General features: G+C 37.1%; 1 protein-coding gene across 1 annotated transcript; it reads left to right on the plus strand.

Moving 5' to 3' along the window:
* Positions 1–2,417: 2,417 nt before the first annotated feature.
* Positions 2,418–4,939, plus strand: LOC140805246 (uncharacterized). Its single transcript, XM_073161493.1, has 4 exons — positions 2,418–2,854; positions 3,336–3,531; positions 4,148–4,241; positions 4,369–4,939. Exons 1-4 carry the CDS (start codon positions 2,589–2,591, stop codon positions 4,686–4,688), a joined length of 876 nt encoding a protein of 291 aa, XP_073017594.1. The 5' UTR covers positions 2,418–2,588; the 3' UTR covers positions 4,689–4,939.
* The last annotated feature ends 10,533 nt before the right edge of the window (positions 4,940–15,472 follow it).

Raw genomic sequence — 15,472 nt, forward strand, 5'->3', positions numbered from 1 at the left:
TAGAAAAAATAACAAAATATTAAAAATACTTTATATTAGTTGAACAAAAGTACGCAATTTAACAAAAATAAATTATTTTTCAATTTTTAAGTCAAAATGGAATAAACTTATCGATGAAGAAGGTGATAATATATATATATATATATATATATATATATATATATATATATATATATATATATATATATAAAGAGAAAACAAAAAGTATGGATTTACTGGGATTTGAGAAAATGAATCTTTAATATAAATAAATATAATTACTATATATATATATTTATATATTAATTTAAACAGGTATTCGGGTCGGACGTGGGTCGGATTATATCAAACCCACCTCCATACCCGAATCCGAAAATCTCCATACTCGATTACCCAATTATTTAATCGGATCTAAAAATCTTTCCATATCTTCTTCTATTCGGATCGGGTATCGAATCCTCCAACGGATTCGGAGAAAATTGCCATCCCTAATTTTGACACCTCTAGTAAAAATGGAATGAGGAATTTTCCTGAAATTGATAGGAAAAATAATAATAATAATAAGTTAGCACTTTTTAAAACAAAAATTAATAAAGCAAGAAGTTACTTTCATTTTTCAATATGGGATACTAGTACAGAGTAAAACTTTATTCTTTTTTCAATGAAAAATAAATAAGAATAATAATAATATTTAATTTAAATAAAAATAGCAATGATAACTCTCATTATTATTAATTATCATAATATGATAATTAAGGGTATTCATTGGTTGGTTCGGTTTCGATTTTTATTTCGATTTTCGGTTTAAAAATATATAATATCGATATCCATATTATTTTCATTTGGTTCGGTTTTCTACCAAAATAGTTCAGTTATTTTGGTTTTGTTATTAAATTAATAATATAAATATATTGTAAACATTTAATATAAAGTCTAAATGAATTAATCAACAACAATCATGTAAAAATTATTCAAAATGATTCTTCATTTACTAAATATCATATAAAAAATATATAATTTAAATAAAATTATTAATTTAAAGAAATCTGAAATCAAACCAAATAAGCTTCGATTTTAATATTTATATCCGAAAATTCCGTTTTTTATTCGGTTCGGGGTTTGTTTTTTTCTTTTTTGGAAGCTTGCTAATTATAATAATTTGACTTGAGTCCGTAACCTATGCAATTGACCGTGCATGTGTTTATTGAACCATTTGATGTTATTTATAATTATTAATAAAACAATGGTCTCCTAAAACACAGTATCTTAACAGCTAAAAAAACATACAAAAATTTGTAACAGATCCTCGTAGGTCAATTTTGTGAGACAAATCTTCTATTTTGGTTACCCATGAAAAAAATATTATTTTTTATTGTAAACATGAACATAGTTAATATATCTCACGAATAAAAATATGTGAGATCGTTCCGCACGACTCTTAAAAAAATTAGTGTTTTTTATGAAGATTGAATTCATAGGCGTAATTTTTCACTGCACACTGGATATTAAATTCAATAGCTAAACCATGATTATTAATGAACTCGGACCAAGATTTTAAACTTGGATTCTTTAAAAAAAAAAAAAATTTAATTTAGATACATAGACTTATATCATATTAATCCAAAATTAATATATAAATAAATTTTTAAAAATTGGGTCACCCATGTTTAAATGTGGTTATGCCACTGGGAGTAATGTATAACCTCCAAATTATGCACAGATAAACCAAAAATATATATGACATGTTCGTCTTCGAAAAGTTTTAGCAGAGAAAAGTAAAAAAAAAGTTGTCTGGGTGAATCGATGCCTAATGGGATAATGTAAGTGATAAATTGTTTAATGAGCTACCAAATCACACGCAAACAAACACGTTGATTGCGTTAAGAAAAGCAATTATATTGTAAACTTGTCTTAAAATTATTTTTTTATAAACTTTTTATATGTACATATTTTAACATAACATAAATTGCATTATCAATTCAACAAATCATTTTTACAACCATTTTCAAACACAAAGAAATGGCATCCATAATCACGAAATCACTTGTACTGATGATGTTAATTCTGGCGGACCCATGAGCCACGTTGTTTTGCTGATCTTGGGCGAAGGAGGAGTTTAGCTGATCTTCGCAATGCTAATTCGATTTTAGAAAATTCGATTCGATTTTAACTGAAGCTATTACTGTTTGACACAGGATAGAGACAACCTCAAATATTTATGAATCATCACCTCACCTCTGGTCATGGCGAAGTACTTAAAACTGATATGTATTTTGATTTTGTTGAGCAAATGTCATTTGCATATCTTCAGAAGACCTTAAGAGAGCTAATACAAGTAGCTAAGTATTTATGATGGTGTTGACTTGACAAGACTCTCAGTCTCCTTGAAAAAAAAAGACCAATTGCATTAAAATAAAAGTTTAGTTACCGTCTGCATTGACCTGAAGTTTAGTCTCCATCTGTCCCATATTTGGCCCCTCTAAATTTCCTTCCACAATGCTCCACTCTATATAATAATCAGCAGATCTTTGGCTTCGATCAGAGATTGACTCCTTCAACCCGTAAACAACAATCCATTCGAGTTATTCTTCATTTTCGTTGAAGTGATTATGGCTGGTGAAGTGGTGAAGGCGGCGGCGAAGCTTACCGGAGTCCTGCTGATCCCGGGTGGTATCCGAGGCAAGGCGCCGGAGCACCTGGCGGTATCATCATCCGCGCGCAGGCCCTTTTCTGCTTGCTCTTCCGTGTCAGCGATGACGTCCGGGGAGGAGGCTGCCGGTGACCGTGAGCCGATGCCGAGAGTTGTTTTCCACGGGGAGCCGACTCTTGAGGAGGCCAAAGAGGCCACTTCTGAACTCATCCTCGGCCTTGAGAAGTACTTTCTTTTCATCTCTAAGAATTTGAAATATTTTCTCAAGGAACTGTTTTTTATTGTTCTTTTCATATATTTGGATTGGATTGGATTGGATGTTGTGTTCATTTCTATTCTGACTTGTGGGATTGTTGCTAATCTTGTTATTCACAATTACTTGAGAAGAGAGATGAACGTATTTTGTGGGTTAAGCTTTTGATGCCGATTGATTTATGAGATCGATCATCTCAAATTATTGCCTCAGCTGTGAATTGCCCAGTGTTTACCGGGTATACCTGGGAAAATGCTTGGACAATCTCCCTTGTAAATATATAAATATAAAAAAATTGAAAATTCTTGTGCAATTTGTTATGAATTGATTAATTCCGGATCTGCACTTATTTGTGAAGCTATGTTGTTGAACTACCCTAGTTTTGTCTCTTACAAAACAGCAGATATTCTTCTAGTTTTCTGTTGATTTTTTGCAAACGTCTTTGATTTGCAGGATATATCCGTGTTCTTGTGATTATGATGGACACGGGAATTCAGTCACCGCGAAACACGAGTTGAACTCATCTCTTTCAAACTCACAAGTCGAACAAACTAAAGCTTCTGTTATCGGTGAGATTACAACAGAACCCGCGGTACCAAAGACAGTTTACACGGCTTTTAGGCTCTTGCGTGAGAGCTCTGTGGCTCAGGTTCGTTTAATTTACTTCCCACTTCTCGTTAGGAAAATGATTTCACCATATATCTTGAGTCGATTTCTCCTTCATGGGGTGGACTCAGATTTTTCAGTTAACATTCAAGCTATTGACACTGCGGGCCAACGGCATGCTCCAAATCCACAAGCCCGTGCGAACAACAAACAGTATAATCTTTAGGTTCTGCTAACAATTATATCACATCCATTACGTGTACCTTGATAACTCATCATAAATTCCTCCCACGAATCGAAGTATGATAAGAGTATTGCATCTATATCTGCTAGTGTTCAATTTTCTCTACTCTTCTTATGTAATTAGGAAGGAAGATCTTCATATTACTTTTTTCACCTGTTACATAAAACTAAATAAGAAGTTGGTGTGACTAGATGGTTTCTGATGAAAAATTATCTAATCAAATTGTAGGACTTTCAGACCTCTTTCGCCGATCATATGTAACTTGGTTACTTCTATTTGTGTCAAAAAATGATGTTTTGTACAGTCTGTAATCCTATTAAGAATGATTCTATCTATTTATCCACCACGAGAATAAAAAATCATAGAATTTTTGTGACTTTTGTCATAATGACATTTCGATACGATGTTTTGGTAGAATGTTGTCGCTTCAATTGCCTCCGATCCAAATGTGGTGCAAGCGGTACGACAGAACCAACAGCTTCAAGAGTTTCTGCATTCGGAAAGGACGCGTAAGCAGTTTTTATCATGTTTTCAAGTGTCAAGACACCCTCAGAACAACTCTGTATATATATGAAATATATGTTACCAAAAGACTACACATGATATCTAACATGATGTATTTAAACTTGGTAAAAGGTTGGGCCTCATCGCGTTCGGTTACTGGTGCTGAGAGACTTGATGAGTTAGATGCAGAAAGCATAGAATACCCATCAAACGATGCAGAATCTAAGCCGCGCATCAGTTTTGAGGATCTTTTAAAGATAATCAAGGATATGGTTTATATGATTAAAAATGTGTCTGATTTGTTCAAAAATTTATTTGGACGCGAAGGGGCCAAGTCCTCTGCAAATGGTGATCACGGAGCTCCCGGAGCAAGTGCTGAACATGTTATAGAAACATCCTTGTTGGGACTGGCAATCATGGTAATTATGCTAATTTTTTTGAAGCGAATTTAATCGTCATTCGCTAATATGTTTACTGCCACTACGTTAATCTGTCGAATCAACCAAAAATGACGTCTTGTTTTTGTACTGCCTCTGTCTTGTGTTTTAGTGGTGTGTGTATGAAGTGAAATCATAACTGTAGTCTATCCCTACTTGTTTGAACTAGAACTTGTGGGTTGTGGTTTATTGCATTTTGATGTTTGTTTTGACATCTTCATAGTCGTTGTGAGAAATAAATACTCTTCTTTCGCGTTTTGTTTTCATATGTATGACTCTAGGCTCGTGGCCGTGTCACACCTTAGACCTTTGTACTTGCACAAGTGAGGCCTGACGAAATAGGTCTCATTAGTAATTGTTTAATATCAATTATTCTCTTGCGAAAATGGTCAACTTTAAACGCAAGAAAATCAATAGGTCTTTTTGATAATGTGGCGTTAACACGAACACGCAGCCATTTTCCATCAGTATCAAACGGAAACTTGTTGATGGGAATTATGATATTTTAGTTTTATAGATTACATAGTTTAATAGGTAATAACAATTAAAGTGTCTTTTCTTCCCGAAAAAATTTGAGTTTGATTTTGACTCGATTTGATCACCTCCATTAGCAATTATCAAGACGTTCGAGCTTACCAAACTTAAGTTTAAGATATCGAAAATTGTTCGGGTTGGGTTGGAGCTAAAAAAACAATTTACTTGGTGGAGTTTGAGCAATAAAAAAGTGTTTTTTCCAAGACAAAGCTTTGAATAATTCAAGTTTATTGCACCCTACTCGTTAATATGGTGATGACACCAATAGTAGGGGTAAATTCTTTCAAAACAAAAAAAGATCAGGGTAAATTTGCAAGAAAAGAAAAAGAGCAAAGTAAAAGACAAGCATACCTGATACATAAGTTATAAAACATTATTCTTTGTTGAAAAGAATAACGAGTACAAATAATAAAGGTTCAAACGAAATGATTAAATTCAGCATAAAAGTAATGTTCCTCCGGTGCATATCAAGAAAGTAATGAGTATATATAATTCGTTAAAGGAGAAAAAAGTATCGAGTGCTCTAATATTGATATGATCCTGTTGAAATGGGTGAGCCGGGTAAGGAGCTCCAACAGATCAGATCAACAATTTATAATGTTTGGGAATTTTGAACAAAGACAATGGCTTGAACAACACCTGCAAACAATAAAAAGAACTCGTGAATGGGCGCCGGAGGAGTTTCCGACGTAGCCACTCCGATGATAAAGTCAGCAGATTGTAAGATGATGAACTTCGAGCAATATTTGAGGAAAAATACGTAGAGTGCTTAAAGTTCAAAGGTTTTTCTTTTCTCTTTTTTTTTCGGATCATTAAATGACATTAATACCTGCTATTTATAGGGGAGGAATGGGTAGTTACCTCGGTTTCCGTGTCATCTACTAAGTCGGTTTACCATACTAGCTTCTGATGACTTCTCGGATACTCCAAACTCAAGTTGTTCTGACAGATTGGATTGCCTGTAATGATCACACTCGAGTGTGGTTCACTTATCGAGGTAGCGCTATTCTCGAGGTTGCCTGAGTGGTAAAGTAACCGGGAACTTAACTCGGCCAGGTGAGAAGCGCCCGGTCAACTCTATGAGGGCCCGGGTTAATAGTAAAGAATTGCGGACAACACCACTCTGCCCGGGAAGGGGAGTTCTACCCGGATGCTCCTGAAACCGATCCTGACTATGACCCGGATCCTAATGGGGGTATCACCACCCATCCCTAAAATAGTCGGGCTAGAGCTTGACTCGCTGTCCCGATTCGATCTTTCCTGCTCTCTCCCGGATTGCAATTGTGAATAAATACCAAGCGAGGGAACTTTCTAAGCGTCTTGTATTCCATACCCCCGACTCCTCGATATCTGATAATTTTACTATTCTCGAGAGAATCGATCGAACATATCATTACGTATGCATTAACGAGGATGCCACTGAAAATTGCTCGCTTTTCAAGGTAATGATGAGTCTGTGCCCTCGATAACCGCACACGTCTCTTCACTTGTACGCACGATTTCCTAGGCGCCATGTGATCGTCCGATTAGATTTGAATCGAGGGCGGAGATTAACGCTCTCCCCTATAAATAACGACCTTGCTTATTCTTCCGTCTCATCAGTGCAATGGCAGGTTCAAGCAATTCGAAAGTTCCCGATATGGCTGAGGAGCTTATGACATCTGCAATAGAGAAAAGGAAAACGGCTATGGAGGACGAGGTCTTCCACAAAATACTTCATTTCTGGGAAAAATTATACGAGCTGGAATCCTCTCAGTATGTAGAGGGGGTTCCTACTCCTGAGAATGTGGCTCTTATGAGGAAATATCGCCGACGCCTCGGTGTTGCGGAGTACGTGGACATCTTTACTCACCATGGTGTCTACGCATTAATGCTGCAAAGGGAGCTGAAGATCCTGGAGGATATAGCCAGGTCAGATAGCTTTGGCAAGACCGCTACCGGAAATCTCAGTGGTTGGTTGCATAAATGGAGGGTGGTTGTTGAAAAGGAACATCTTCGTTTACTTTCTGCTCATTTCTTTTAATTATTAAAATATCCTTTTCGTTTTGTTACTGCATGTATCGGGTAGAACGTCAAAACCAAATTAACAATAAGTAAATAACGAAGATTAACATGACTAATACTTCTCAGACTTAAAACAAAATGCTTGAGCTTTTGAAATCCCGGCCTGTCAATCAATATGCCCGAGTCCCGAATTTGTAGTCCGAGAAAAGGAAAAAGCCGAGACCAAGAATCCTCCGGGCTGCTGACGTGGTGTCATAATGATATGCGATTTATTAAACTACTGCCAAACGAAAACGTTCCGTATTCCGAGGTACATCAGATTTGACGTTTTGATAACCGTTCAGACCCTTTCGTCTGCCCCGCGCAATTTACGAGGGGCATCCTGATCGTCCACCTGTCTAGATTCGATGGTTTCGATCAACTCTTGCCTTCGAATAATAAAGGAGACGCTTCGACTGGCTGAGACTCTTGGACTTCCTCCGCTTTTAAGGACGCTTGCCTATAAATAAGAGGGTACAGATGCAAAATGAACCTCAATCCAAATGTCGAGTTCAAGTGGTTCCAGTGCCTGCAGCAGTACACATGTCCTGGTTACTCCGGAAATGCGTCCTCATGTGGAGGAGTTGAAGAGAAGAATTGAACAACGCATATGGGCGAAGGTCATGGCCGTGCGGGACAAGGTTTATGACCTGGACTATACCTACCGCAATCGTCTCGCCACTACTCGAGCACAAAGAGCAAGAGCGAGGAAGTATACCCGAGAGTTCGTAGTAGATCGGGTGACAAATCTGGTTGATGACGAAGTTCTGCTACATATGATGCTGTGGAAAGAGTGGCATGCTTTGAACAAGATAATGAAGGATGAATCCTTCATCAACCTCCGCATTCACGAGTTAACTAATTGGATAACGGAGTGGCAGGATTCTGTATCTAATATAATGGATCCTATAACTTTTCGCCGCTATTTATGTAATGGAAATTTTATTGATTTTTATTGTTTCACTACTCCTCTGCAAACAAATCTTGTACAAATTTATGCGGACTGAAACAACAGACGTACCATAAATTGTAATAACCCAATCTTTAAAACTGAAACTACCCTTGTGACATACCTGGTGAAAATATGGTCCCAGGATCTGGTATCTCTTGCACTCAGAACATACACCCGGGCTGGTCAATTTTTTGAATTTGTAATAACATACCGAGGTCTCGAACTACCCGGACTTAGAAATCACCATCCCGGGTCTCTAGGCTTCCCGAGCTACGAGACAAACCCGCCGAGGTCTTCAAAACCTCCCGGCTTATCCACACAGCATCATAATGACACGTGTTACTCTATTCCAACGGTCAGTAATGTTTCGTATTCCGAGGAACAGTAGGCCTGACACTTTAATGACTGCGCGTGTCCCTTCACGTACTATCCGATTCCCGAGGGTCATCTCAACCATCCGTTTAGATGCAAATCAACGGTTGTGAGGACCCGGACGCTAATCATCTTTGGGATTTAATTATCAATTAAGATAAAACAGGGTCTAAAAATTTTTCGTTTTAAGATATAACTGCGGAAGGTAATGGAATCTAAATACTATACATGTCTGTATAAAATACATTTCAGTATTAAAGTACAACAAGCTAATTTAAGGTTCAACTACTAAAGTCCAGTAATAAAACCAAGTCTATTGTAAGTCCGGAATCACCACGCTACACTCGTCTTCTCTCATCATCATCTTGACCCTGATCCAGCCCCACCTGTTGTCATGCACACATACAAAACAAGACAACAGCCGGATAACTCCGGTGAGAATAAATCCCAGTATAAAACATGGTAAACATGTATATACATAAAATAATTCATGAAACATGCTGTCACGAATAAAATCAAAACATTAGATTTCATAAGCTATGAAATCTAATCACAATAAGCATGCACTTCAAATCAGCTAAACATGCATATAACCAATCTAAATCATAAAGACATGCTAGCACAACTGGAAGCAATAACGATGGGTCCCATGATCTAGGAGCCACATCCATATGAGCATGCAGTCCTAATCAAATCATGTCTAGACTCGACTCAACTATAACTCTAGGGATCCCGGGGTGAATAAGACGTCACTACCTACCCTCCAATCGGGGTAATGTACGTCTCATTCCTAGACTTCGGTCTGAGCTGTATCAACGGCGGCAATAAGAGTAATACCTACTCCTATGCTGAGATACACCGAAACGTCTAGCTATTTGACAATGCCTGTCAAAGACTCTCCTATCTTAGATGCAATGCATAAGAATCTGTAAACACCGCATAATCATATCCATAACTGAATATCTCAATTATCTTACCTGCTTGAATACAATTCTATAATCAAAGCATAATCAGGTAACAGTATAAACAATAATCTAGTATGTGATTTTATTGGGAAACTCAAATTAATCTAATTTGAGTTATGCTTCCCGAATATCACATGAATTATACCTTTGTCTTCCTGATCTGATGAAGAAGACGTCTCGAAGTCGAATTTGTCCATATCTGATCTGTCCATATCTGATCTGAAATGACAATAACCAATACACTGTATCAATGTGTAATCCAATTCACAATCTGTCTGGTCAATATCTGAATAATCTACAATCTGATTCATATCAACCATATCACAAGATAACAGAAACTAATACTGAATCTGATCAATATGTACCCACTGATGTTTAGACGGTATAACAATACAGTCTTGTAACCCCGTCAGTCTTAACATCCCAATTATAATATCAGAATTCCTAATAAATCTCAGTACAATCTATAACCTCAATATCTGTACACTTTAAAATGAATAACAGCATAATTATGATAGCAATCTCAGCCAATATCTTTCAAAAATCATAACAATTACCGAAACGGTCTGTTATTTAATCTGACTTCAATTCTATAATGTCTACGGTAGCAGAAACACTATATCTGAATCATATTCAAATCTGACAATATCATAAATTCAAATCTTGTCTAAACGTAACAAAACTTACGTCCAGTTGTAGTCTGCGTTGATAGAAACACAGTACCGAAGTCGGATTTAAAATCGGACGGACGGATTTCTCGTAGATTTCCCCATTCTTGGCGTGAAGAATTTCTTCCAAAGTTTCCCTCGTTTCTCTCTTTATTCTGAAGGATTGAAAGATATATATCTATATATATATCACACGTTGCATGAAAAGAAACGTGTCACCCTTTTCTAAATTCCGGTTGGCGCTCGGGCGGTAAGAAAATTCCGCCCGGGCGCGAGCTCGGCACTCGGGCGGTAAACATCTGCCGCCCGGGCGCGAGGAGTTCTGTCTCCGAGTTTCCCCATTGGCGCTCGGGCGGTCGAGAACTACCGCCCGGGCGCCACACTTGCTGCCCGAACCAAAATTTGCGATGCATTGGTGCTCGGGCGGTGCTTTTCTACCGCTCGAGCGCCGAGGGTTCTGTCCACTTCCTTGGTTAATCATGCAACGACGCTCGATCTCGGCATAACGGTTCGTTTGAGTTCTTATATCCTTAATCATGTCAATTAATCAACGTCTGATTATAATGATTAAATCTCGGGCATTACATTTCTCCCCCTCTTAGATCTGAGTTCGTCCTCGAACTCATAAGCAATCAATTTCAAATATAAGAGAAGAAATGTATAATAGAGTTTAACATCCAAACTCATTTCACTAGCCAACTCAATCCCATATTACTGGCTATACAACACCCATATAAGCCAATTGCAATCCATAACAAAGCAATACCACCTATAGTTGCTATTCCATCTTTTTATTCCAATCAAGGACCTATTCCATCTTCGGTTTCAAATACCAATCGTCATCATCCGACATTGGTTTCCTACATCTATCCATTCTGAATTATCTTGATAACTAATGCTAACATTCAGCACTAGAGTTATACCAATAACTTTCAATATCTGAACAAGACACTCCGATTACCTGTCAATTTGTGAACAATCTGCCAGAGAGAGCTTATGATATAATCTACCACAAGTACACACTTAATCGTAATCATAGTCTGATATACTTTATTCGAAATCATCCTTCTAGTCAATCTGACTATTTCTTTGACAGGGATCTCTGTCACTTAGTTCTGTGTGTACATCATCTTTACAAACTACTAGATATAGATTGAACAATCTATCAATCACGATCAGACCATATCCCAATCTGAAGAAAATGGCGGTAATTCCATTACATCAGTCCTAGAAATGTACTTCCATTTCTATTCAGGATTATACTAAGTCGGTAATCATCTTCTGATTCCTAGCTTTCTGGCTTCTTTTGTTAGCGATCCAGACATATCAGTACCATTTTTTTTTACCAACCTTTCGGTACAAATTCGGTTATAACTGATCAAATCTGTCTATACCAACACTATTTGTTCGAGTATCATACATTCTGAAATATCTGAATGAAAACTGAATCCCCTACGGTGCATTTCTGACACTACTTGTGACTTCAGATTCGAACTATCCGGTATAACCAATCAGTTAATAATATAAAATAATGAAGAAATACCTACCTGGCATTTGGCTCTGACTACCCATATCAAAAGCTATAAATAATTCTGAAACATTCTGACATCACACAATAGAAGTAGTCTGTCTGATACAAACACAAAGTCATATATCTGTTACTGTAAACGATACTCTGCTCTGATTTCAACTGTTTACAATAAACTGTATTACACTGATTCACAATAACGGTAATATCACATCGAATTCTGAATAGAAAGAACTTATACAGATCTAGTGAGTTTAAAAAAACTCATAACATAATAAATTCTGGCTGGCTGACCAAATCTTCATACTGCCCAGATCAACTGCTATATCTCATCTGCAAATAGAATATACTCCCAACCAATATAAAATGTCTCAAATACTGATTTAGAACAATAACAATACTCAGCAGATATACAGCAATACGAGAATAAGAAAATCAGAAGAAGACAATCTGCTCAAACCAGCTAGTAAAATTCTGACATCTTTGACATTCTGCTAATTTTGATATTCCTGATACCGCATAATCTGAATATAAACCTGTATCAATAACTGCATTCGGATCCCTACCTGACCCATTGCTGTATACAATAATCACAGTTCTCAGAATATTTAACCCAGTCTTCAAATATTCAATATAAACAATCAGATGCTGTGGATATATCCCGGAATCATAGATATAACAAGCATAATTCTTCAAAATACCCCTGAACACATAATCTGTCAATCTAGAAACAGAACTAAAATGTCTTCAAGAGAAATACACAATCAACTGGATTCTTTAGCCCATACTTTAATCTGTCAATTCTTTCAATTCTTTCTGATAGAGAACCCATCTGACATCTTATCTAAGAAAACACCAGTTAACTATGATATTAATATCAAATTTTAGGCTCGATTTCAGTGGATCTACTGAATACATAAGGATGCCATCTGTTCCTTTCTGTAATAATCGAGTCCTAAACCCTACAATTTTCTGAGGACTTCTGGATCGAAAATCCTCATTTATCAACTAGATCTGGTCTTAATCTTACCATTTCTGGAACACATTCTACGATATTTCTGTACTTGTTCAGCATATTCATGTCAATAATGCAATCCAAATCAGATAGTTACAAGTACATCATAATCTACTCCAGTCCCATCCTCATCTAACTGTAGTATATAATATGTCACAGAAATTTCTGATATCAACATATTCCTCAACAGCCAAGGAATCAATACTACAGTATACACAGACCCAACAGATACAGCATATCTCCATACTACTCATTCACAGATACTCATAACGAATGCATTAGTATATATCAATACGTATGCAATATAATCATAAAGAATGGTACCTGTTGTAACTACTGGGTCTGTTTTTCACGCATTGCCACCCGATGGTCCTGCTCCCCAGAATCTTTGGGAACCCTTCTGAGGACACACTCTAGCAAAATGCCCATGCTGTCCGCAGATATTGCATCTACCAGTCACTCCCTGGCATTGTTCGGTGGGATGTCTCCCTCCACACCTAGCGCAATAAACTCCAGTATAACTCGGACTGGAACCACTGGAACTGGAGGAACCACTGCCTAACTTCTTGAACTGTTTCTTCCGAGCTTTCAGCAAATCTTGCTTTCCACTCGTGCTGCCACGTTCAAATCTCGAAGGGGATTGTGGTATCTGGGGTTGCTTCACACACAACCTCGTTAATTGTCGAATCAGACTCTCTTCTGCTCTCTTTGCTTTACTCAAGACATCAGCAAAGTGATAGGGTCGCTGTAGATTCATGAATGCAACTATCTCCGAATTTAATCCTCTAACGAATTGACTCACTACAGCTTCGTCATCTCTAGCCATATGAGGAGCAAAACGCAACAGAGTAGAAAATTTAGCAGCATAATCATCAATATTCAATTGACCTTGACTTAAATTCTTAAATTCTGCTTTCTTGTCTTCTCGGTACGAGGCGGAGAAAAATCTTTGATAGAATTCAGTCTTGAAGACTTCCCACGTGATCACAGTACCACGTAGTGCTAATACTCTTTTGATTGTAATCCACCAACTTCTGGCAGCCTCTTGTAATTGGTGAAATACCAATTTAACTCTTTGGTCATCTGTACAATCCAGTAGATCAAACAATATCTCTATGTCCTCAACCCAGTGCTGACACGTTTCAGGCGTCTCTGTACCACTCAGAATCGGCTGCTGAAATAACTGAAATTCTGCCAACTTGGTTTCCATCGGAGTCGCTGACACATCTATCTGCGGTTCTGGTATATATGGCTGCTCATACGAAGTACTGCCTGTTTCCAAAATCCTTCGGGGAGGTACATCTGATTACCACAAACATTAGTAACCCCATACTGCAAATCTGTGCCAATCTTTTTCTGATCATGATCATCTTACTGCTGATCATGAATCCGATCTGATTCATACTCAAGAATACATAATACCAATTTAAATCATATAATCAGGTAAACATGTATCTTTAAGCAGTAATACATAGTCTCATGCTAGCACACAATGTCAGTCAACATTAAAATCAATCTCATGCTAGCACACACATGCAAGGAAAGAAAATTCATCTACCCCGCTCATTCTCTTCTATTTCAAACTAAGTCAATCTAAAAGATCTATCAGTTCTAACTATCTCAATCTAAAGATCTATCTCTAAAGGATCCTCGCTCTGATACCACCTGTTGTGGGGACCCGGACGCTAATCATCTTTGGGATTTAATTATCAATTAAGATAAAACAGGGTCTAAAAATTTTTCGTTTTAAGATATAACTGCGGAAGGTAATGGAATCTAAATACTATACATGTCTGTATAAAATACATTTCAGTATTAAAGTACAACAAGCTAATTTAAGGTTCAACTACTAAAGTCCAGTAATAAAACCAAGTCTACTATAAGTCCGGAATCACCACGCTACACTCGTCTTCTCTCATCATCATCTTGACCCTGATCCAGCCCCACCTGTTGTCATGCACACATACAAAACAAGACAACAGCCGGATAACTCCGGTGAGAATAAATCCCAGTATAAAACATGGTAAACATGTATATACATAAAATAATTCATGAAACATGCTGTCACGAATAAAATCAAAACATTAGATTTCATAAGCTATGAAATCTAATCACAATAAGCATGCACTTCAAATCAGCTAAACATGCATATAACCAATCTAAATCATAAAGACATGCTAGCACAACTGGAAGCAATAACGATGGGTCCCATGATCTAGGAGCCACATCCATATGAGCATGCAGTTCTAATCAAATCATGTCTAGACTCGACTCAACTATAACTCTAGGGATCCCGGGGTGAATAAGACGTCACTACCTACCCTCCAATCGGGGTAATGTACGTCTCATTCCTAGACTTCGGTCTGAGCTGTATCAACGGCGGCAATAAGAGTAATACCTACTCCTATGCTGAGATACACCGAAACGTCTAGCTATTTGACAATGCCTGTCAAAGACTCTCCTATCTTAGATGCAATGCATAAGAATCTGTAAACACCGCATAATCATATCCATAACTGAATATCTCAATTATCTTACCTGCTTGAATACAATTCTATAATCAAAGCATAATCAGGTAACAGTATAAACAATAATCTAGTATGTGATTTTATTGGGAAACTCAAATTAATCTAATTTGAGTTATGCTTCCCGAATATCACATGAATTATACCTTTGTCTTCCTGATCTGATGAAGAAGACGTCTCGAAGTCGAATTTGTCCA

The sequence above is a fragment of the Primulina eburnea genome, chromosome 11, assembly GCF_022965805.1.
Source record: "Primulina eburnea isolate SZY01 chromosome 11, ASM2296580v1, whole genome shotgun sequence".
Lineage (NCBI taxonomy): Eukaryota > Viridiplantae > Streptophyta > Magnoliopsida > Lamiales > Gesneriaceae > Primulina > Primulina eburnea.

Excerpts from the sequence above, each read along its gene's own strand:
- LOC140805246 (XM_073161493.1), top strand. The coding sequence starts at position 2,589 with ATGGCTGGTGAAGTGGTGAAGGCGGCGGCGAAGCTTACCGGAGTCCTG. Across the intron at positions 2,855-3,335 it reads CTCATCCTCGGCCTTGAGAA|GATATATCCGTGTTCTTGTG; the intron begins GTACTTTCTTTT and ends TTTGATTTGCAG. Across the intron at positions 3,532-4,147 it reads GTGAGAGCTCTGTGGCTCAG|AATGTTGTCGCTTCAATTGC; the intron begins GTTCGTTTAATT and ends ATGTTTTGGTAG.